This window comes from Lagopus leucura, unplaced genomic scaffold (assembly GCF_019238085.1).
Source record: "Lagopus leucura isolate 7727_CA_CO unplaced genomic scaffold, USGS_WTPT01 Super-Scaffold_100004, whole genome shotgun sequence".
In the NCBI taxonomy this organism is placed as follows: Eukaryota; Metazoa; Chordata; class Aves; order Galliformes; family Phasianidae; genus Lagopus; species Lagopus leucura.
The window spans coordinates 34,596,708-34,621,444 of NW_024962264.1; the positions used below are offsets into that span (position 1 = coordinate 34,596,708).

At 38.1% G+C, this 24,737-nt stretch overlaps 2 protein-coding genes across 9 annotated transcripts in view; one reads left to right on the plus strand and one right to left on the minus strand.

Annotated features, from left to right (window-relative positions):
* Window positions 1-1,644, minus strand: part of SYNPO2 (synaptopodin 2) — an 87,051-nt gene extending 85,407 nt beyond the window's left edge. For both annotated transcript variants that reach the window (XM_042870415.1, XM_042870416.1), the window contains exon 1: window positions 1,397-1,644. In XM_042870415.1, coding sequence (XP_042726349.1) covers window positions 1,397-1,525 — 129 coding nt within the window. In that variant the 5' untranslated portion in view covers window positions 1,526-1,644. The remainder of the gene's footprint in view (window positions 1-1,396) is intronic.
* SEC24D (SEC24 homolog D, COPII coat complex component) overlaps window positions 1-24,737 on the plus strand; it is a 116,689-nt gene that overhangs the window by 51,242 nt on the left and 40,710 nt on the right. For 2 of the 7 annotated variants that reach the window (XM_042870417.1, XM_042870423.1), the window contains exons 1-4: window positions 15,914-16,002; window positions 18,846-19,043; window positions 20,550-20,667; window positions 22,847-22,992. In XM_042870417.1, the coding sequence (XP_042726351.1) occupies window positions 18,890-19,043; window positions 20,550-20,667; window positions 22,847-22,992 (418 nt within the window). In that variant the 5' untranslated portion in view covers window positions 15,914-16,002; window positions 18,846-18,889. Of the gene's footprint in view, window positions 1-2,225; window positions 2,329-15,888; window positions 16,003-18,845; window positions 19,044-20,549; window positions 20,743-22,846; window positions 22,993-24,737 lie in introns of those variants that run through there. The other 5 variants (XM_042870419.1, XM_042870418.1, XM_042870421.1 and 2 more) reach the window with 5 other exon arrangements.

A 24,737-nucleotide genomic window follows, 5' to 3' on the forward strand; every position in this document is an offset into this window, starting at 1 on the left:
TAGATGGCAGGACTCCACTGTTATCTATTAACAGGAGCTTTACGTGCAGAGCAGCAGCTGCCTATCAGTAGGAAAACTTTTAAAACATGTTCAAGTTTTGCAAAGTATTATAACACCAAAAAAACCCCACTAATAAGAAAGGGATACGTAAACGCAATAAAAATATTTCTATTATTGAGTATGGTTAACATTATGGACTTAAAATCATTGAAAATAATTAGGAAAGACGATGTTTCCTTGACGAAGGAGCTAAAAAGACTTTCTTTTATAAGATGAAGTAGATTTTCACATATTGTTGTGCTATTTGTGAAAACGTTAACTGATCCAGTAAATTAAATGTGTCTAGTTAAGAAGTATGTTGACAAGTTAAGAAAGTTAGAGCTTAAATAACTGAACCGCTGACCTAAAATAATATAAATAAATTCAAAAAACTTAACACTGAGTGTACTGGGACTACCAAGAACTAAAATCTGTAAATCCCTCGGCATCTTGTTTCCCAGCCTATTTTTATGTATTTTAATCTCTCTCAATTTGATGGGGCAGAATTCATTGCACGGTGAGCAGTCCCGGTATGGTCTCAGCCAATGGTATTTTGCTGATCCCAGTGCTCCAGACAAAAATTGTCCCCCTTGTCTAGGAAAACAGAACACAGCTCCATACAGTTACATAAGCCTCAATAACTATGACAAATTGTCATTGTTGCAATGGAATGAGTACTGATTTTTAACAGCACTTTTAAAGTATTACTTTTGTGGCTGAGGGTTGCCAGTTCTGATTTTTATTTTTTCTGACCTTTTCTACTATCTGTTTTGCTTTCATTTTATACATGAAGATAATTTATGAGCCGTTCAGTAATTTTCAGTGCTGTTCATGAAATATAAAAGGAAATGTTTGGCTTCTATTAAGGCTGCTCCTAAGACCGGATAACTTTCCAAAAACAGAGATAACTTGGTGTAATTCTTTCTGGGATTCCCAAAATAGTAAGGACATTTTCTCATGATAAAGCTGTACTTTTTCTTTGCCTAGAGAGGAGAAGTATCATAAATAAATGACCAAAACAGCATTTCCTAATATGAGATTCGGTTTTGCAATATGCTGAGTGCACTCAAAAACATACGGCAAATCGTACAGGAGCTGAAAGGCATACATCATCTCAATTTTAGGTCTTTTACATTTAAGAAAATGTTTGCAATACTTGTTAACTCTCAAAAAGTAATCAATGCTTTTTATTGAAACAAACACAATCAGCCCCTGTATAATCCCTGCAGAACATGTTAGCTCAGTCAAACAAACATCTCAATATGATCCACACCAACAGTTTCACTGGAGACAGTATGTAGTTAGCAAACTATTCACTCATGTCACACAAAACACTGACAACATCTCACGATCCTACCTTGGCGATTTGCAAAGGCTGCTTTTGCTCCTTGCCACCTTGCAATCTAAAGCCCCAAGGCGCCCCTCCGCTCATAGCAATGCAGATATAATCCCCTGTGCCCATTTTCCTGGTGCAATTAGGCAGCATTCATTTACAGAACATAAAAAATTGTCTTGCAGATGTTCAGCGAGCCTGAGGCAGAGCTGGAGACCCAGAGCACCACACTGTTGCTGCTGCTGCGTACTGCACTAGCAAATGTATTCATTCAGAAGAATGTTAGAGCTCTCAGATCAAGGGCACAGCCCACTCTTTCGTCAGATTCCTATGCTCAGCCCACCTTCAAAGTAAAGTAAGTAACACTTAGAAAATGCACACAAAGAGACTTGGCCATGAGGCAGAACAGCCTGCATTTAAACACGAGTCTCTCACGACAGCTAAATCAAAACAAATGCAGAAAGAAGTGTATATTTCCCAATGATGATTTAGGACATAAGTTTACTTTAGTAAATGGTGCCAGTCATTTTTAAATTTACCCATTTCTTGTGTTCATACTCAAAACAAAGAAGAAAGCAGAATTTCAAGTGAACCATTGTGTACATCTGAATCAATGATATTGAAAGCTTTTTTAGGATTTTCATTTCCATTCTGCGTGCACTGACTGCAGCACTATAGGTATGTCTCCCTCTCAAAAAATGGAAAAACTTCACAATTTCCCAGTCCTAAAATTGCTTCTTTCACTGGTTCTCTGTAGCCTCAGCATAGTTCAGCATCCACTGCTGTTTTTCAATGATCTGAAGCATTGTTAGACCCTAATAATACCTGTTCTTATGCAGACTGCTGCCCTTTGCACCGGGGAAAGGAAAGGAACTGGTGGAATAAGATACCAGTTATACCAATTCTCTCTACTGATGCTATCAACAGCTGATGCTATCAACAGGTAGCAACAAAAGGTAACCTTATCATAAGTATAAAAAGAACTGATTCTTTGTGAAGTTTATTAGCTGCTGCATTACAAGGCCTATATGCAGTTCTGCTCATAGTTGCTGACTTTAAGTAGTCTAACTGTTGACAGCTGAGCTCCTGTAGGTTTAATTGGAGTGGTTTGAAAGGTCTCAGTACAAAGTGGTTTTGGATGGCTAGTTCAACATATTCAGAAATGCTGGGACAGTGGAAAACACTTGGTTTTTAAGTTACTAAGTATCTGGTAGCTGTTGAGGGCTTAAAACTAAGCCTATTTGTCCGTCAGTTCGATGTCTATGGAGTGATGCTTCCAATTGCTATAGCAGGGTTCCTTAAAAACCATTAGGCAAAATACTGAGGTAGAGGCAGAGTCTTCTGTTAGACTGAAATACTATGGAGAAAGTAGGCAAGCTTTAGGTACTTGAGCCCTTCATCAGGCATGTGAAGGCATTAAGGTAACCCAAAGGCTGGGTAGAGACAAGTTCCCTCAACAAACAGATGAAAAATGTCACTATCTCAATGTCAGGATCTATTTGAAGGTAGTGCTTTTGTTTTTTTTTTATCGACTACAAGTCAAAGGCTCAGGAGAAGCAGAAGCAGAAGCATGGTCTGACATAAAATTAAATACTTCAAAAAAACTCTGCCAGACAAACCATACTCAGAAAGGGAATAGTCTTTAAAGGGGCTTTGCTAGATAACATTTGAGTGAAAAAAAAGCCTGGTTTAAAATAACAGTTCAAGAGGGCTAGCTGATTCTTACTATCTTCTGCAATGTTGATCTGTTGCCATAGCAGACATTTTTTTTAATCTTTCCGTGAGCAAAATCTTGCTGTAGATAAAATTCTCTAATTTTCTTATTGATAGAAGTTGCTATAGGTACTTTTGTGACAGTATTCTTAGGCATATAGCTGCAAAAAATGTCCTCTGGAAAAACTAGGGTGGGTTTTTTGTTGGTGGTGTTTTTTTGTTTTGTTTTGTTTTTTAGGAAAACAAATCTTACAGAATATCAGCCCTTTGTATATTTTATTTGTAAGAAATTAAATTTGTAAGAAAATTTATAGTTTCATTACTGCTAGGGTGCATTTGAGTTTGTGCTAGGCTATTTTTTATCATTTTGGTAAAAAGGAATAATCAAATCTGATCTCTGTTTATGAATGTCTCAGAAAACTTACTGTAGAAAACAAGGTAAAGTGTACCATCTGCATCTGAATGGTCACATAGTTGACAGGAACTTTTACTAGATATAGATACTTTTATCTCTTTTGACCATAAGGGAGAACAGTGTAAAATGATAATGTGGAACAAGCTTGTTTAATCATCACTCAGCTGGAAAAAATAAGTCAGAACAGTTTGATTTTTTTTTTTTTTATGTGACAAGTGAAGTATCTACGTACAGTTGGTGAAATATCAGTAGTTGGTCTTCTCTGATGTTAATCCCACCTTTACTCTATTTGTAATCTTGAGGCAAAAGAACAGAGAGAAGCACTTCAAAATTGATTGGTATAGCAAAAGACAACAGAAAATTGATATGTAAAATTATGTCAGTGATTTTGGCCAAAATCACCACAAGGAAAATTGGAGAAATTTCTCTTCGATGCTAAAAATAAGTTTTATGTAAAATCGTGTGCTAGTGCTTTTGGATTCTTAAAGCTGAATATTTCAGTATTTGTTTAATGTTCTACTTAATTCTGCTTTGTGAAATCTATGTGGTGCTCCACAGTTCAGTGGAAGCAGCACCAATAGATACTGTCAGTGGCGCTAAGACCTCTGATCTCCACACAGAAATTCTTTTTTAGGACCTGAGTTTCTATTTATATTGTGTAGTATTGACAGCTCTAGAACAAGCTGTGTAAATAATATTAAAAAATGAAAGGAGTAATCAAGTGTGATGGCAAAGCTTTTGACTTGGAGCACTTAAACTGTGGTGTCCTTTGCTTAAACTGACAAGGATGAAGGTCCTCACAGGAGAACGGAGATAGAAAAAAATATATATTTCTTCCCTAGTAGTCTGTTGAGGGGTTTTTATAGCAACGATTCCAAACAAATTACTCTTTAATATTTTTTTCTCGTAAGAGAGAACTTGTTGCTTGTTCCTCAACTTAAAAAACAAACAAACAAAAACAAACAAAAACAAACAAACAAACAAAAAAAACCCCACATTTGAACTCTGTAACTAAGCTATTCCCATAATGGGGAGATGCAAAGCTCCCTGTGTCCTAATCTCTATCAAATAATGCTCCATAGGCATTAACTACTTCCACTTGCCATATATGACTTTCTTAAATGTTTATGCCTCAGCTTATCTTGCTTTTTAATGTTATTCTTATCTTCTTGTGCATTCTCTGCATCCTTTGGGATTTCTAAATGCTGGTCAGAAAATGGACACATCATAAAAGTGGAGTCATTTGTGGGATTTATGACATTTTGGTTGATATTTGGTCTCTATGGCACAAATAAATTGCATCGTTTCAGAGATAATTTTTGGAGATCACCAAAAACTTCAAATTTAACAGGAAAAACAGACATTTAAGCATTGCCTTCATCTCCATCATTTTCTCTAAAACCAAAACATTCAAGTGTAGGCAACGACTGGTAAAAATGTTACGCAGCAAAAATTAACTTTGGAAAGTCATCATATTGCAAATGCCAGAGCTTACCCGACATTCATCTGTGCCCAAATACAGGCAAAACTTCAGCTTGAAATTTGATCTTCTGTGATAAGATCTTTATGAAAAATCCAGGTCAAACTCCCAACTGCTCATCTACTTTCAAGAACTGCCAGTCCAAAAATTTAGCACAATAGCTTTTGATGAGCCACGGTAAAGTAAAAGTAGCTAAGTAGTAGTACTTAGACCTAAGTGAGAATGTATATTCTGGCAAGGGGTAAAAAATGACAGTTCATGGAAAAGAATAAGAATATGGGACATGTACACTACTTTCCTCAGGTGAAATTCAGCAAGTACCACTCAAGAAATTCTTCAGCCAAGTGCAGTTCCTGTGTATTTAATAACAGTTATGAATTTCTTTTCCATGATTTATTCCTGCTTGCTTTTGCTCCCACATAACTTTTGATATTGATAGCTGGTTGTGGAAAGTAATCCCCAACCATACATGATATGAAGAATCACTTCTTGTTTGACTCTGGATCCTATGGGTTCATTTGACATCCCCTGCTTCTTCTCCGGAATTAACTCAACAGTAAGTGCCCAGCCACCCTACGTTACTTATTTTGTAGACAACTGTCATATTCACCTCAGTCATGTGTTTTCAAGGGAAGATAAACAGAATAATTAGTCATTCTTTATGGAAGAAGCTGCCTCATACTTTTTAAAATTATATTTAGAAAAAATTAATAATCCCCAGTGTGCATCACCTTTATACTTTTAAGCTGTGTTACAGTAATGGCTGTTTAGTTTTCTTAAAAGCCTTTGGTGAAGGAATTTGTTGAAAGCCGTGTGTAAATCCAAGATCAACTAGATCATTCTTATTCTTGTGTTTCTTGATCCCTTCAAAGGACAGCCTTACAGTTGTGAGTCTTCCTTTTATGAAAACCATTTTAACTCTTCACAGATAAGTCATGTTTATCCAGATGGTCAATATTCCTCATTATGGTTTCCAGCTTTTAGTTTTGTGTTTTATTGACATTGATTTTTTTTTTTGTAAAATCTGATGTGAATCAAGAAAATGTGTAGCTAGATTCAGAAGACATTTGACAAACTTGTAAGAAAAAAAAGATGTATGTTAGTATTTCATTCTGCAATAAAAGAAAAGCTGTCATTTCACCTATAGTTTCTTTCAAAAGTACCCTACAACTGTAGATTGTTTAAAAATGCAAATCTTTCCGTCCATTCCTTAGTAATGAGAAATAGAGAGAGGGAAAGGGGATATCATGATCTCTAATTTATGGGCAGCATTTTAGTGCTTAAATACCTCGATGATATGATTTTCTCCTTTTTATGTATTTCACTCTTTTCCATCCGATTTTTTTTTTTTCATATAAAATCAACTAGTTCCCTAAAAATTCTTTCTTGGAGATTCTAACTGGATCATCTGTAAACAATCTAATAAAATACACATTTTGTTTTAGTATGTAATTTCAGCCAAATGGGAGAATCAGCAGGGAAAAAAAAAAAAAAAAAAAAAAAAGAAAAGAAAAAGAAAAAAGGAAATAGGGAAAGAAAACAGATTTGCAATGCTGTTTGTTTTGTTTGCTTATTAATTACACAGAAAAAAAAAACACACTTGCATTAAATGAAAAACAAAAATAGAATCAAACCATGCCACTTAAGAAAACATGAAATACAGTCTCTTCCAAATGAATTGAAAATGGCCTCTTCAAATGAGTTTTTAAAACAAAGTGGCTTCTGCAAGCTAAAAAGTAATACAAGGCAATGTAGCCTATGTTCTTGTCCTGAATCAGTGCCTAATAATATTCCTTATTTAACAGTAATGTAAGTCAGTAGTTATATAAGGTAAAAGCAAACTTTGAATGCAAAGCTACATAACGTTTTCCCCAAACCTTATGGAAGTAGAAAAATACGTTTATGCTTAATTTCTAGCCTTAATTTTGTTCCCTTGGCTTTAGAAGCAACAAGAAACAGAACCACATGGAAAGGATTTAATTTTTGGAGAAGTTTTAAAATGATGGACAAAGTGAATGAAATATGTTGTCGGGAGGTTCAAGCTGCACAGCTCCAGCTAACATTCATTAAAGCTGATTGCTCTTCATTTTTCCCCCATCAAGTTTCTCTTGTCCTACAAGAGAAATTAATAGACTCCAGATGTTTGATTGCGTGAGGAACTTAGCTGTGCACTGCAAACTAAATAGGGTTTGCTGACTGAAAGCACAGACATGTGGTGGTAAAGATACTGTAAAACAGTAATATGAAGACCTTAGTGAGGAGAAAAGAAATTAAAGATAGAACATTTAGATATTTATTAGATGCCTCTAAGTCCAGGCAGGAAATATCTGCCTGCACTCATAAGAGGCATGAGTATTTTCTCACTGGTAAAGGCAAAGGCTTCAGATTTTAATCCCTATTGTTGATTATCAGGCTAGATGCTGTGTAGTCGTTACAATTTCAGAACTATTCCCACGCTTTGTTATTTTTTCCTTCAAAACCAGCAAATGAATTGCAGTGGAAGATGCAGAGAAATGTTCTGAATCTGGATCTGATCTGAAAGAACACTTTCTCAGAAACATAAAATAAATCCAGTGATACTTTAAAATCTGAGATAAATCTCTTTGTAAACTGAAGTACACAGGGTTGGCCTGTAGCTTTGTGAAAAACTGTAAGTCTGCAATCTGCCAAGTGTTGGGGGCAATGAAGAATAGTGCTCAGCCACACCTCTCTCAAAGGTGGAAAACTGATTTGTTTTTATTCTCTGCTGGAAACAAATTACCTCACCTCCATTCCACCTCAGTTAAGGTTAACAAAGTTTTAGACATCGAGGAAATGTCAAACCTCTGCCTGTTTATCTGGTGGCTACCTCTTGGTTCCCTGTCTTGTTCTTTGTGGAATGAGTAATAGTTACACAATCGTAACTCCAGCCATGAGCTGAAGTTGATAATGGAGAATGGAAACTAAGTTAATATCCTTGAGGATTACTGATTGATAACACAGTGAATAGCAGCAGTTCATACAGAGTGTTTCTTGAATGTAATTTAAATATAAGTAGATGTTTTATGCTTATCTTAATCCATCAACTCTGCCATAATACTTCACCCTGCTCTTAAAGATGTCATTTAAAGGTGGGTGTTAATTAATACATCAATTTCTGTCTATTACTTCACCTTAGGCAGTCAGCTTTTTTACCTCCTTTCTTCCTTACCTAAGTATACAATATTTCTTACCTACTAATTGGACTAAACAGGTATATTGAACACTTCTCTCATGTGCTACAGTAGCGTAAATCAAGAGCAACCATGTCATATTCAGTTGAAAAATAGATTTTAACCACCTGAGCTAATAATTAGGCTTCAGTGGTGTGTTAAAATTTGAAAGGATGGTTTATCATGACACTGAAGATTGAAGATCTTGAAGATTTAGAATTAATCTGCTGACTTCTCAAATTTCATCTTTTTTGAAGGTTTTTTTTTTTTCGTGTTAGGTAGCATAAAAGTGATTCATTCCCTTTGACTAGTTGCTTTTAAAAAGCAGAAGTGATTGCATGCGTGGCTCACGTCCAGCAAAAAAATCAACTACTTTTGTACTGCAGTTTAAAGCACGCATTGTTTTCTACTTGGAAGTCCTGTAAGAATGCATTTATCAGGAGAATCAGAGGAAAATTGTGTTATAATATAGTATGGGTCTCAAGAAACTTGGGTTCATTTTTTACAGTAGTGAAATAACATCTAAGTTATGGTCTGGGCCTTTTAAATGGGGAAAATAGCCAATCTACAGTATAACTTTAAGAAATCTGCTTGAACTTCAGAAAATGCCAATGAATGGTTTGAGAGTTTTTATCCTTCTATAGTACCCCATTCTTCCCTCTTTCCATGCATAGGATAAGTTCTAAGGTTTGCAAAGCACTTAATAATATTTGGCCCTACCCAAATGTTGTATAACATCTTGTTCAGTCTTCCCCAGTGAGCCTGATGTTGGTGGTTCTAACTGCAGCATCTAGCAAGGGGGAAGCGCACAGAGTTGCTGCAGCATCAAGTTACAGCTGCGTAAGGCTACCAGCTTCTCTTTTTCTCTGCATCTGGATGGTTCTGTGTAGATTTTTACCAGAGAAACAGTAACATCAAAGAGGATACGGCAAGCACCGCCCAGCATGAAATCTTACCCAACATGCAGACAGATTAAAAAGCAATTCAGATATCTTCATTCATGGCTATAGGATCAGGAATCCCAGCTCTCTGCTTTGATAGCTAACTCCTTGCCAAATGGAGCGTATTAGAAAAGTCAGCCCTCAAAAAACACCTTGATGTTTAACCCCTGCTGATCCTACATCCTTTCCTGCTGCGCTACATCTTCTTTCCAAGAACCAGTTTCCAGATTTCATAGTTCCTTCTGCCTTTGACGCAGGCTTCTGCTTTTGGTGATAATCTGCTGCTTAGCTGGTATTGGCATGGACCTGCTGCATTTCCAGACAACTGCCAAATGTCTGCAAATCTTGGACAAGTTGGCAAATCTAGTGTACATTTTGGTCCTGCCCTTTCCTATTTTCATGCCAGCTGCCATCCCTTGGTTGGATCTATCATATACAGACAATGTGAAGGATTTTTAAATTTAATTCTGATTTCTTTTTTATTTAATTCTGATACGGATTTATTCACTGGTGATGGGGAAGGAATCAAATAGTTGATATAAGAGATCTAAGTAGCCTCAAAACAGCGTTTTGGAAAGAAAAACAAAACAAAACTTCTGTAAGAAATGCTGATATTTTTTACAAATGATTGATTTCCTTTACTGCTGCCTAGTACTTACATTACTTTTCCGTGCTCAGGTATTAGATTTCTTACTCTTACATTAAGAGTGGTGTAGGGCAGAAGCACAGTGAAGATGAGCATGGATAAACACAAAACCATCAGCATCTCAATTGCTTTCTTAGCAATTTTGAAAAGCTGTCTTTCTTATATAGTAGATTCATTCAGCAGTTAGGAATATTTCTGAGTACTAACAAGTAGAAAACAGCTTAACCCTTCTCACGATATCAACCAAGAAGAGGCAGGGAATAAAATTATATGAGATGCCATAAGCAATCAATTATATGAAGCAGAAATGTCTTTAATAACAGCAGGAGTTATGTTGAATGGTCACTAGAACTGGCTGAAAAGAAAGTCAAAAGGAAAAGACAAACTTTATAAACTCATCCCATGTTTTCCAATGAGAGAGCAGAGAAAATTAATCAAATAGTTTTCTATGAAGTGTTTGGCAGCTTCTCGCTCAGATATGGTTTCCTGTTTTGTTTTTTGTTTGTTTGTTTGTTTGTTTTTGACAGTACACTTGAGTACTCTTCTCTAGCAAGACTCCACTAACACAGAAATTTTATACATTGGCAGAAGATATAACAGGAAAGCCAATGAAAGTAAGGCTTCTTCAGATGCTTTTGAACCTAAAAGTGAAATGTATCTAAGTTTCAGAAATTCCATACTTTAATCAAGCAAACATGGAAAGGATCACATAACTTTCTGCTGTCCTTTCGCAGACCGTCAGCAGTGGCTTAATGTTTATTCACTGTGCTTTATATATCATACATTATTCATCGGGTTATAATGAGAAGTTCTCACCTGTGTTTTTATGTTACAGCTTGTTATGTAGCAGTTACAGCAGGATAATCAAGTCTTGTGTTCTTTTCCTTAAGAATTAGCAATGTAGTCTTCCACTCTCATGCGTCTTAGACAGTACTAAACTAATTGGAAATGATAATTGAAATTCCCCAACTGAAACATCACAGCAGTTTTCTCAGAACACTGAATCTATCTCCTGTAAATGTTCCAGATCAAGTTGCAAGAATGTTGATTTCATTAGAAAACCAAAATAGCAACAGCCACGGAGAGTAAGCAGATGAGCCTTGCAGTTTGCAGACACTGAAAAATCCAGAGGCTTAAACTAGCCAGAAAATCTTTCCTAGAAAAGCAGCCACAGTGAGTTTTCAAAAGCACATTTGCTGTTCTAATATTTGACTTGCATAGATCTTGTGGTCCTTTGAACATTTATAATCATTTCTGGTTTGCCAAGTTTCAGGGAAAGAGTGGTTTTACCTAAGAGGCCAAGTTAACAAGAAATCAGAAACTTAGCTTTAAAGCAGGTGCCCTATTCGCAAGACCCAAAAAGAGTCTCTTAGGCAAATAATGGCATTAAACACCATTTCACTTACATATCATGCTTTATCTATAAACAGAATTTTATGTTTGCAAATGTGCCAGTAAACTTTACAGATGTTTTTTGAGGTAGGCAAGGATTGGACTGTCCTCTGCGGAGGTTGGTTTTTGTCCTATGCTGGGGACTGTAAAAGCAAAAGGGTTTATCACTGGGGATTTACCATTTGCCACCGTTGTTTAAAGGTGATTGAGACTGAGAGAGAATGACACATTCCCAGCCCTTCCTCTCCTCTGCCAATACAGATGGTAACAAAATGCAGCCATTTCTAGGGTGGAACAATGCAGCTGTTCAAAGGCCACCAGCAACTGTACAAGTGCAGCCAGTCTTCAGTTCACAACAGGGAACAGAGATTAATATTCAGTTAAATGAATTTGCAGAGGAATTCAGACAGGCTATAATTTTGTAAACTGGAATTTCAGCAGGGTGCTCGGATTTACAGCTTTACATCTTTAAAATATTTGGGAAACTTTAATGAGTGTGAGGGGTCAGGACCTCTTTGCATATGGTATGCTGCGAGCAGCCTGAGGTAGAACTGTGTTTTCCATCACTATGGAGCGAGATGTCCTCAGTCAGATAGGGAGTAAAGGAGGATCTCTTTTGTGATCTGTGTGCTCAGCAACTCTTGTGTCCCTGTGTCCCCTCTGTTTGGCCAGGCTTGATTTTGGGTCTAGGTACTCTGACTAATCAACTGCTTCATTAGTGTCTGATCATGCCGGCGGCCCCCGCCCCCCCCCAAGAAAAAAAAGTTTGTTTGTCCTTTAATATGAAATAGGACTAATGTGGATAGTCACTATCACAGGAAGTATCTAATTAAGACCAATTATTTAAGAGAAAATTATGTACCAATAACTGTATGCCCAGATTTTAACATCACCTGTGTTATTTCCCCCAAATAACAGCAGCTACGTCAGCCTCGTATTCTAAAATCCCTTTTCTGCCTCTGCTTTTGTTTTATATATGGCAGTCATTAAAGGGTGTACGTTCAGTAATATTTTCTAAATGCTACTGAATTTGTTTAACTGAGAGATCAGTATCCACTTCTATTGTGACCCTATTTCTGATTATAAGGTGCCTAGTTTTTTATATGAGAAATGCTACAAGTCAAAGTACTGATGTGTTTCTTCTTTCAGTAGGGAGCTGTTTCCTGAAATACTAATCTTTCCTCTTTTTCACATTTTTTGGTCTGACCTCAGTCATGCAAAACAAACATGATCCCTTCAATATTTCATTGCTTTAAAAAAAAAAAAAAAAAAAAAAAAAAGTTACCTTTTCTTTTGTTTTAACAAAATTGTAAATTTTCATTTCCATTTTACTTCTAAAGTAAAACACTTCACAGTAAACTGCTGTCCATAACTATACAGAAAACAAAACATTAAAGACTTTTGTGATTTATTGTAAGTAACATAGGAAAAGAACGTGTAAGCACCTTTTAGGAGTTTTAGATGCTATGCAAAAATAAACCTGTTGTCATGTCTGCAGAACACACACACGAAATTAAGAGAAAGCCGGTACCATCACCACCAAAAAAAAAAGCCTTTGGATATGTAGAACTTTGGGAGTTTTATGAGCCATTCCTTGTGATAAAACACTTTTCTTAAAGAACATACTTGAGATTGTCTTCATCCTGCCTTAAGGAAAGGGTTTAGAATATATTTTGATAGAAATGATACAACACTAAACTGCAGATGTTAACTGAACAGCTGTATATTAACACAATAAATGTTAACTGTCTTACTGTAGCTATCACCCGGAGAGATACATGTCTGTATCTCCAATGCATCATATAGTTCTCATTCTTCTTGGCAGCTTCAGCTAAGGACATTTTTTAAAGACATCCTCTAAATGGGAAGATTAGGTTAGGATTTAGGTTTCGCTGAATCATACATTGTCTTAATGCAGTGTGTTATAACATAGAGACATGGAGTCTGTTTGCCCATGAGGGGCTTTTCTTGGCTGCTGGTAATAATTTCAGGGAACAGATCAGTCTCAAATGATTAAAGTCATCGGGGGGGGTGGGGGGGAGGGGGAAGTAAAAAAAGAAGAAAAAATATTGCTCTCTGAAGGATCGGAGTTAGTCTTTTAGAGTACTCTTGTTGATTCTGTAACCAATATCTCCTGTAGTGATGGAAGACTGTTTTTTTATTTCAGATCTGTTAGAAAAAAATATAATGAGAACTTTAAATTCAAGGTTTTGGAAGCAGAGGATTTGCTATTTTTTTATCAGAATGAAAAAGAAAAGCATCTAGATTTAGAAAAATTATTCTATTTACTTTGTGATAACTCTAAATTAGATCTCAAGTATCTGAAATCATATTCTTTTTCAATAGCATTGGTTACGTAGGTACAACTTGAGGATGAACTGATTTTAAAGAAACCTACAAAAACCTTCAACACCTTTGTAGGTTAAAAACCTACGAAACCTTCAACACCTATAGAGAAGAAAAATCTGACTCAGATTTTATGGTAGAGTTTAATTAAAATGATTTAACTAAAATGAAGTGACACCAGTTTAGCAATCCTGCAGTGTCATTTTTTTTATGAAATTACTTTCCGGATCAGTAATGCACTTAAATCTTTAATGATGTTTCCACATTTCTGAAATAGAAGACCTTAAATTACTTTTAATATTTACAAGTGGAAACTGTAGATGAGTATTATTTGTAGCTTCAGAATGTCAAGATCATGGCAAACTGGATGCCTTTTGTCTCGGCATTCCATGCAGATGGAAGGAAAGCTGTGGTCTCCAGAAAGGAGACATCCTGAGCCATCCTGAAACAAGGGAAGAACTGACCATAGCATTGCTTCTCCTTGCTGTCTCTTACTGATCAACTTCACTAAAGCTGATTTCACAGAGGAGAAATCTGATAGTAAGTATTCAGTGGCAAAGTAAGTGCAGTGCTCTTCTGTGCTGAATTATCCACAGCTGCTTACTGTTAATAGCTGCAGGCTAGACACAACAGGGCTGGTAGTACAAGAGAGCCTGTCTCCACGGCAAAATAGGGGACATCCAAACTTAACATCATTATTTTCCTCTCAGTAGCTTGAGATTTCAAAAGAATTTTGCATAAGGTAATTATATGTGTCCATATTACCAGCAAAAGAGGGAGGGACAACTGGTGAAATGGCAGCATAGCGGTGCTGAAAGGCACTGTTTTGCATCCTGGTTATGGAAGAGTCACCGATACTCTGGAGCCAAAACCATATGCAGATGATGCTTGCCACCTCCTGGTCTACATTTCCATTCTGGTTAGACAGATTGAGAGATCTGAAAAGTTTCAGAAGATTTTTGTTGACGTGTCCAAAATGTCAACAAAAAGTCTTGGTCAAATGTCAAAAGTCTTGGTTCCAGTAATGGCTAGAGAATTGCTTCTGTCATTCAGTAGTGTATGAAGACAGGTTAAGACTTATTTTTGTCATTTTGTGTTGCCTGTTGAGGCTTCAGTCAACTCATTCATGGCAACGATACTCCTGTAGACTACTTTTGACATCTATTTCAAAGGCACTGGATGTTTTTTCATAATTCTTTTGTATAGTAATAAATGTTTTTGACAGTCTTGTCCTGATATATGTTACTGAGATTTAGCTGCATGTAAAACTTTCAGCCCCAAAATCTGCCTTTCAAAAGCTTTACTGGGGCTGTAGAACAAGCATTCAAAGGATGAGAAAGCCAGTAGACCCTGAATTCCAGGTGCATCTGAATTGTGAAGCTGCCTTTAGCAGAATGAGGTGTTGGGTTTGTTGGTCTTCCCTTCTCTTTCCTCTCCTCTCCCCTCTTCCCCTCCCTTTCCTTTTTTCTTTTTGTTTGTGTGCCTTTTGTTACTCTTAACCCCACAAAAAATATTTTTTTACTTGGACCAACACATCTCTCTCATTTACTCTCATGTTTCTAATGTGTTAATTAGAAAAACAATTCTTTTATCCTGCAACCAAGGCAGGAACTGAAACTGGGGTAGGCAAAGACGTGATGTTGCTATGTTGCATTTTACTCTAGATATCCAGGTGGCATAATTTTTTGTATATGCGTGTAATGTCAGAGATATATGTTTTAAAAGCATCTGAAAACAAGTATGAGGTTCACTCCAAAAGTAATGCCTCATGTTTTATGTTGCTGGCCCACAGCATCAGAGGCAGATGGTGGTGGTGTGGCAGTAGAGGCTGAACCTTCCCAACAGTACTCCATTACATCTTGTTGCCGTGTGACAGATGGCAGCAGAGGGGCAGTCTGACAAAATGGTGTCTGACATGGAAGCGCGTATGAAGCCAAGGCGTGTCACTGAATTTCTCCATAAGGAAACAGTGGCACTCAGTGATACTTAGTGACCCTTGCTGAATGTTTGTGGAGACCAAACAGTGGATGTGAGCCCGGTGTGGGGCTGGGTGATGCGTTTCAGCTCAGAAGTGGCAACAAAAGCAGTGTAGCTGAAAATTTGCTCTGTCAAATAGTGTTACTGAGGTCTTTGTGTCTGCTGTAGTTTCAATGGAAATAAGCAGGAGGCATTACTTTCGGAACGACCTCCCTATCACACTTCTGGGACTTCACATCGGGTCCTTCCCGATGTTCCTCAAAGCCGGCAGCTCGCGGCCAGGCCCCGCCTCAGGCCGGCAGACGCGACAAAAAAAAAAGTCATGAAACGTGAGGCGGGCGCCCTTTCCCGGCGTTTCCCTCCCAGCCGCTAAGGGCACGGCGTCGCTGCGGGCACTGCGCAGGCGCTGCCGGGCGCGCTCTCGAGCGGGGGGGGCCGCGTGGCGGTGGCGCGCGGCGGGCTCAGACGTGGCACTCTGGTGAGCTGGTGGCGCGCGCTCTATCGGGTGAGGGCTGCACACCGCGCCCAGGTAACGGCTGTCCCGGCTCGCGGCCGTTGCTTTTTGCTGGGGGCGTGGGAGGGAAGATCGTGGCTGCGCCGCCCCGTGTGGGGAGCAGCGGATGCTTCGTAGCGGTGCCGGGGTGCTTAGGGGTCGCCCTGCGAGCTAGCCCGAGGGCGGGAGGTCGGGGGAGCTGGTGGCAGACCGTGTGTGGGGGCACGGCGGGCGGGCGTGTCTCACTCTGGGCTCGGAGCAGCACCTGGTACAGCGCTGACTGACGTGCGGCCTCAGGTAATGGGGAGACAGGTGCTAACCGAGTGCCGTTTGGGCACGGAGCTGGGGTCAGTGATGCCTTCTGCTTTCTCTTTCCAGAATGTATGTTATAAACGGTAAGCGTAATGCATGTGGCTGTCCTCCTTTTATATGTCTGTATGTGTACAGGTATGCGTGCCAAACGTTATTTGCAAAAATGATGTTGTAGAGTGCCCTGGGCAGGAGCAGTGCCTCTTTCCAGATGTTACATTGCTAAGCAAAAAAAAAAAAAGTTAACAGTTCCCCTGCAGGTAGCTGAGATCATGATGCTACGTGTACTTAATGTAGTGTTACATCTTCATAGTGGTATTGGTGCAGCAGAGCATTGCGTAAATAGAGCAGCCCTCTGGATAAAAAGATGACAACCAGTCTTCTAGTAGCAGTTTGTTGTGAGAAGTGTTTGTTTTAGTGGTGTATAGGCCTTGGGGAACAAATTAAACTGGGGCTAAGAGAGACAAGAACTTTTGTCCTGTGCACTGATACTTGTAGTGGATAAACCCAGCGAGAGCTTTCAGTTTAGCAGATTCTCTGATCTTTCTTGTTTGATTTCCAGACAGAATCTGTATGTCTCTTGTTAGAACTTGATAAAACTTAAGCAGTCAGTTCCTATTGATATCATAGGTGTTGCTGAAGCTAGTTACATCTTGAGTTTCTCTATGTCCGTATCTTTGGAAGCGATTCAATGTGCTTGCTTGTAAGTAGAATCTGGAACTGTGCTCTATAAGCTTTTTTTATGTTTGGTTGCTGCCTCTCGTCAGCACAGCCTGCATGTGTTTATGCTGTCTGTGGGAAGTTCGACGTGGCAAGATTTTGTGTGAGTAAGCAGTGGAGGAAGTCGTTTCCCCTGGATGTTGTCATAGCTGAAGGTGTTGGCTGTTGCTCAGTGTGAAAATCTCTTTATAGGTTTAAAATATGTATATGTTTATACCACTGTGTAGGTAATTTAGTACTGATTTATTGTCTTTCGGAGTAACTAAAACACACTTCTTCTCAGATGGGGGTGGGGAAAGGAAAAAAAGTATGGCTGACAGCAAGAAGCCTCTCTGTATAAACATATTCATTTTTTTTCTTCTTCCTATTCTTATTTTACCTTCTTAACTAAGAAATAGGAGGCAGTCCCCCAGGCTTACCCATCCAAAGCAACTTAGTGCCATGCTGACAAGTGAGACTTAGTACTATGGCCAGGTTGTGAGGAGGGTACCCAGCTCAAACTGATTTCTTGTCTGATGGGTAAGATTAGTAGAACTTTTTTTTTTTTCTCCAGTGTGGTTAATCAGAGATTCCAAGAGATGGGTTTTCTGATGAGTATGACTTCTGTCTACTGCCATGTGGTAGCACAGCTTGAATATGTTGTGATCTTGGAGGCGTATCTAATTCTGAAGTGCCTTCATACATGCTTCTGAAACACAACTCCTTAAGGTGTTTGCGTGCTCTGAGACCACCCCATTCTGCAACTCAGAAAACATGAAATACAGATGGTTGGGAAAGCTATTTGAAAAGAATGTTTAACATCTGAAATACTAGTTTATTTAATTGATCTCTAGTTCTCCTGTGTACTTGGGTTTTTACAGAAGTACTTCACTGGGTCAGATCCTAATCATTTGTCAAAACAGTTTTAAATTGGGCATAAATAAAATCAGTGGAATTCTGTTGCTTTTGTGGTTTGGTTGGTTTTTGTTTGTTTGTTTGTTTTGTTGTTTTTTAATTCAACATGAAATCAAAGTAAATTTTTTTATCTGGTAAAGTGGAAGTTAGCAGTCAAGGCTTCATTGTATATTACCTTAGTAATTTTTTAAAACCTTTGATGGAAAAATGCTCTGTATTTGAAAACTGATCATGTGAAATAGAATCGTCTGATTTAGCATTCATCAGCTTTCCCTGTTTTTGAAAGCTTTCTGAAAGTATCTTTTAGAACAAATCTCATGGTGGGAAAATATGTTATTCAATTGTTTGTTCTCCCTTTCTCTGAAAACAACAAAATCAAGATATGAAAGCTTAGGAAAAAGGTGCATGGAAGCAGCAAGGACAACATATGATACTGTTGAGGCCATAACAGTTTCACTGTGGAATACTTTGTCATCTAAGACAGGTCTGCTAGGATAGGAGACAGATTGACTAGAGGAATTTGGTAGTCCAGTTACTCTGCTTTTTTTGATGTTCCAATCTGTTCTTTGGAATAATTAGTATTTAGAGTATTAGACTGTCTTTTTTTTTTTTTTTTTTTTTTTTTTTTTTTTGGTTGTATTAGAAGTTTAGATTTTCCTGTTAAAGGGAACAGTTTTAGACTTTTCTTTTTACTTTTCTTCCACATACACGTCCTTAGAGTTTTTCTCTCTATGGGCCAGGGAGAGGTTAATCTTGTTCAGATAATTTCAGTGATTTGTTTAAATTCACGTTGTTGAGGAAACTAAGCAACCTGACAAACGAGAGGATTGTTTATCTTGCTAGGTCAATTTTTACCTTCTAATGTGTCTTCTGTCTTTTTGGGAATGTAATTCTCAGCCTTCTAAAATATTCCAAAGAATGAAGAGTAATAGCAGGTGTCACCTTCTTTTTTGCAGATTCCTGAAGAGTACTCCAAACTTGGAATGAGAATATTGCCGTCATGAGTCAACAGGGTTATGTTACAGCTCCTCCATATTCCCAATCCCAGCCAAGAATGGGAGGCTTTTCTGCAGGTTTTGGACCACCTAATTCTTCACTTCATTATGGGCATTATGGAGACCCGAACTCCTCACATGCAGCAGCACCTCAACCAGGTACATAACTGTCTTAGAATGTCTCTTCAGACTGTACGTTTCTGTGGTGTTTTGTGTCTCTTCATTTTACTTAAGTCAGCACACTGCTCAGTTTTACACTGCTAGTGTAACAGGCTCTTGTGCTACATTTGCCTGCATTGTTGTTGTTCAGATGCTAATATAAGGTGCCTGGTAGTGGAACTCTGACCCTTGTGTGTGATCTCTTGTCCAAGAAGCAGTATGTAGCAGTGCTGTGATTAACTCCTAGTACAGAAAAGTAGAAAGAAGTGATTTCTGGGAATAGAGCAGCAGTTCTGAACTGATACATGTTAATGGCAAGCAGGCTCTCAGAAATATGTTGTATTTTTCGCAGTAGGACCTGTGCCCAACCAAGTTCTTGAGCACAAACTTGCCTATGAATACAAGTTGATATTTTCCTACTTAGTCTTGCATGCTTGGTGATGTGCTTGGATAATGTATGGTAAGTGGAGCCCATCTGCTTTCTAACCACTTAGGGGACAATTACTTTCTACTGGGAGGGGAATTGGGTAGCTTTTACAAGTAAATGGGTTCTTTTTATCTCTACCGATGTAATTGTGCTGCAGATGATGTAGTTGATGGCCAGAAGGTAAACCTATTATCATCTGTCCTTCACGCAGCATTAATTTTCTCTTGTTTTAATTGTAATTTTCTTTGCGATACCATATCGAAAACAATAAAAAAGACTGAATAATTTTTTAATACCAGACATATGGTGATACTTACATTAAACTCAATGTAAGTTGGGTACTGTTTGAATACAGTAATAACAGAACTAAAGATCCACTATATTAAATAGTGTGGTCTGCTTGATTTTTGTGGTATCATTAAATTACAGAAAAAGCTTTGTCCGGTTTCTCTAAAAATTCTTATTAAAACCAGCAGGAGTTGTGACTCTAGCCCAATGCTGCATACAGTCAGAATTACTTCTGACGATAACATAAATTATAATAAGTTGATGTTCGAGTTCTGAATTATGAAAGAGGGTTATAGCACCTTTTTAGCATAGTTTTACTGGATCTGCATATGGAGGCATTTTTTAAAGGCTGTTCCAAGCAGTCTTATTGGCAAAAGTCTCTTAAAGCAAAGGGGCCTCTTGCTTTCTCTGCAAAGGTAACAGGGTAATAGGGAATTTCCAGTAACCCAAAGTGAATCAAAGGGTCTGTTCCTCCATCTTTACTTCCTTCTTACTGTCCCCCTTGTGTTCTTTTTTTGAAAAGTTAGCAACTGCTGTATAGTTGCTTTTTACTGTCCCTTTTCATGTCTGCTTCTGTAGCTGATAAAAAATCTGCCTATTCTTACAGAATTAGAAGATGGCTGAGTTTGGAAAGAGCCTCTTGAGGTTATCTTGTCTGATCACACTTGCACATGCAGGGCCACCTATAGCTGATATTCTCATTGCCAGATCAGGGCTGTACACTTGTATTTCTTGATGATCTTGTGCATTTTTTACAGGATTCTTCCATAAAAGTACTTCTTGTTTGGCAGGTATGTCGAAATCAACTGTGCCTCTTGGATCTTCGACTCCTCTTGGGCCTCTACCACCTGGTACACATCAAGTCAGCCAGAACAACTTCCAAAGTGCAGCAGGACAACAGCCACATAGGTGACTTTCAAGAATTAGTACATGAGATTTGTTTGACCTCTGTTTCCTCTCTTTGGCTGCTTCACTGCCATTTAGGTATGGCACCTCTTTTATATTTGGCAGTTCTTACTCATTCTGCTTCTGAACTGGATCTCGTAGTTTAGTTCCTGTGATGTTAAGATGCCTGATCATAGATTATAACCCATAATTCCATTAATTCAGTTTTTAGAGCAAGTCATGTCTTTATCATGAGTTGCTTTTTATTTTCAATTATTTTTCCTCCTTCAACTTTCGATTTATTGTCCATAAGCAGCAGTAAGATGTTATGATTATTATTATTTTTTTTAATATGTAGAAGCTGCTTTTTTGGTCATTTTTTGGTGTCTTAATTCTCCTTTGTTGTGAGGCACCAGAAAGTTTGTAAAAAATTAATAGTTGTCAGTGAGTTTGGACCAGAGTCTGGTACATAGGATCATAGAATTGCTCAGATTGGAAAAGCCCCTCAAAATCATCAAGTCCAACTGCAACCTGACCATACTACCTAACTCTAACAACCCTCCACTTCATCATGTCCCTGAGCACCACATCCAAACGATTTTAAACACATCCAGGGATGGTGCCTCAACCACCTCCCTGAGAGCCTATTTCAGTGCTTAACAACCCTTTCTGTAAAGATTTTCCTGATATCCAACCTCACCTTACCGTGGTGCAACTTGAGACCATTTCCCCTCGTCCTGTCACCTGTCACCAGTGAGAAGAGACCAACCACGCTCTCGCTGTAATCATGTCTGTATAGCTGTAGGTTTTTCCCCCCTTTTTAGGGTATCTTTGCTTCATTGTTGTGGGAGCTCCGCTGAAGTTCTGCAGGTTACTTTAAAGACATTTTATAATACAGGTTTGCCTTTCAAGTTAATGACTGTTGCTTTTTTGCTCAGGCCTGAGATTAACAATGACAATGCTTTAAGTGTTGTTTTCCTATCTCCAGAGCTTACAGAAAGAAATGTAGAAGACAGGAGTGGATAAAGGGAGAATGCTAGGGACAGTGGGGGCTATAAAAATCTTGGAAAAATTGTAGTATGAGGAGTTGAAGAGATTGGGTGGATAAGCTTGATTACAAAATGTATATCTTTCAGAGGGTTCTAAGTGGGTGAGCTAATTGTTTGAACTCCTGCTCTACTTCTGTATTTTTTTAGCTGTGACATAGTTACTTGTGTTTAAGTAAAGGCACGTGTGTTTCATGAGGCGTATAAATGTGAAAGCTTGTTTGTGCATTATCACTGTGTGAAAAGGACCTGCAGAGACTGGTGATCCATTGTAAAAGACAATGTACTAATGAACAGGGAGAAGTGTCTGTTGTTCTGAAGACCTGAAAACAAGGAAGAGAGAATCAAGTTGACACGACCAGCCCAGAAAAATGCTGATTCTTTCCTATTTTCCTTCCAGTCATTGTCCTGAAGCTTTTAATTTTTCTTCTTTTATCCAGATCTTGTTTAATTCACAGATTGCTGAGTGGTGTTCTTCTGGCAAAGGGAATATCCACATCGAAGTTTTCTTTTGATATACCTAGGACACACCTCAGTTTTAGAAATGGTTGTAGGTAAAACAGTGTAGATCCTTGAGAGAGAGCCTGAAATCTCATTTGTCCAGAATAAAGCAGCATCACATGTATTGCCTCCTCCTTTTCTTCAGTACCTCCTTTTTTCCCATGTCCGATAACCGTGCAGCAGGTTTTCCCACCTGCACCTTCCTTTTCTCTCTACAGCAGGGAACTCCTTAGCAGTTTCTCTGTTAATTGCTCTCTCTTTGCAGAGATACTGAATATGTGTTTTCTGAGTAGACTTCATTCATCCCCAGGAAGGAAGTTTCCTTTCTATGAAGGGGTGAAGAGAGAGTGTTCAGAAACTTAAGTTCCTTACTTTTCAAGTTTTCATACAGTTATTCTCTCCTCCATGGAATACATTCTTATTTGCTTCTAGTAACTAAACAAACACACATATTCTTTTTTATTGTGTGTGAGGGGGCATTCTCTCTTTGTGCTTTTAACAATATACTTTTTCTGAGCAGAAGATGAGAAAACTCTGGCGAGTTTGATCATCCCAATTAACTGTTTCAGCATGACACTTGAGAAGGTATCAGACTTTCTGGAATTATGATTGGTTGGTGTAATTTCTTGCATAACTGCACTCATTTTTCCATATAGGTTTCCAAGCCCTCTACCTCCGAACAATACAGGACCTTCCTGTCCTCCTGGCAGTCATCAGTCCCAGCCAGCCTCCCCAAATGCTGTATCCACTTCATGTACACAACTTGCCAACCAGCTGAACAGCATGCAGATAAATAGCTATGGTAATCAATTTTATCTGTTTGACTCTTTTCTCATTTAAAGCTTGTAAGACTGTGATAATTAGAAATATCTACTGAACTTCTGTATAAGCAGATAATAAAATCTTTCCCTCTTTCATTTACTCAAGTAGTTGTTTTTAATCTTATCCTATTTCTTACATCAGTGTTGTTGGGTTAGTTCTGAATTAGAGCATGTTAAGCCTTCCATACATATTGGCTACCTTATCAGTCATTTCTCATTATTTGTTTATGCTGTCAATAACAGCCAAGACATGACTAAAAATATACAGTTTCATTTTTCTGATCTTTTTATAGTTTCGATTTCAAAACAATCTAATTCTTTTTTTTTTTTTGGTCCAAAGCTTGTAAATTTTCCATCTAAACTCGTTTGTATTTAATCCAGGGTTAGAAGTAAACTGAGGTAAGATGTGATTCTTCCATGTAAATCACTTCCATTTGTAATTTTCTGTCTGTCTAGACCCGCTTTTTCTGAATATTTCCTGGCCAATTTTACTATGGGATTGAAAAGCAGTGGGAATGTAGCCAGCATCATGTTTTGCTGTGGCTGGTATGGTTGTGAGGATGAGACTGTTAAACTGAGATAACTTTGTTCATCAGTATCTCATTGAGATATGAGTAAAAATGAACTTTCCAGTTTAGACTGTGTGGGTGTTCCTTCTCTGACTTTACAAGGTACTGATTTGAGTTAAATAAAAACTTGTGTAATTGCCAAGGATCTGACCTCTATTGTACAATTACATGTGAAAACTTCCTTCTTTGCTGTAATAAAAATAATTTAGACTTCAGCCTTTCTGTACTGAACTGCAAGTTCACAACTAAGTCAGACTGTTCTATGCAGGATGGAGTTTGACCCAGCACTCTACAGCAGCACTTCATATACAGCAACTGAAATTATTTAGAGAAGAAAGAATTGCTTTTCTTTCCTGCCTTCAGTACATTGCCTCCAGCAATGATTATATAAAATGTAATGTTCTTGCTTATCTTAGATGGAGGAGGGTTGAGATACCCTTCAGACCACTGAAGGCATTGCTTCTTTCCAACTATGCCCCCATGTTAGGTTTTATTGTTATGGTTTTTGCTTAGCTAAAGCCTAAGTTCTGTAACTTGGAAGAGCACTGAAGTGGATAGCTGTTAAGACTTGTGGTGCAATGTTTATTTCTATCAGCTGAGAATCAGAACTTGTTTTCTGTGAAATCTGTTTTCAGTAAACAAGTCTGGTAGAAGATTCCAGTCCATGAAGGGGGCCTACAGGACAGTTAGAGAGGAACTTTTTATAAGGTCGTGTAGCAACAGAACAGGGGGGAATGATTTCAAACTGGAATAGGGTAGATTTAGACTAGATATCAGGAAGAAATTATTTACTGTGAGGGAAGTGAGACACTGGAACAGGTTGCCCAGTGAGACTGGAGTTTCCCCCTCCTCAGAAGCACTCAAGGCCACGCTGGATGGGGCTTTGAGCAACCCGGTCTAGAGATGTCCCAGCCTGTAGCAGGAGGGTTGGAACTAGCTCTTAATGGTCCCTTCCAACGCAAACAATTTTATGATTCTAAGGTGCATTTCAGTATTTGTTTATTAACGTTAGTCATTTTGCTGTTTTGCTGTTGTTCTTCAGGAGATGTTTGACTGAAAATGTAGGCTTCATAAAATAACATCTACAGATTTTAAGTCTTAGAAAGAAACCACTTGCAGGATCTCTTAATTTTAATTGCAATCTGGATCTTATTAAC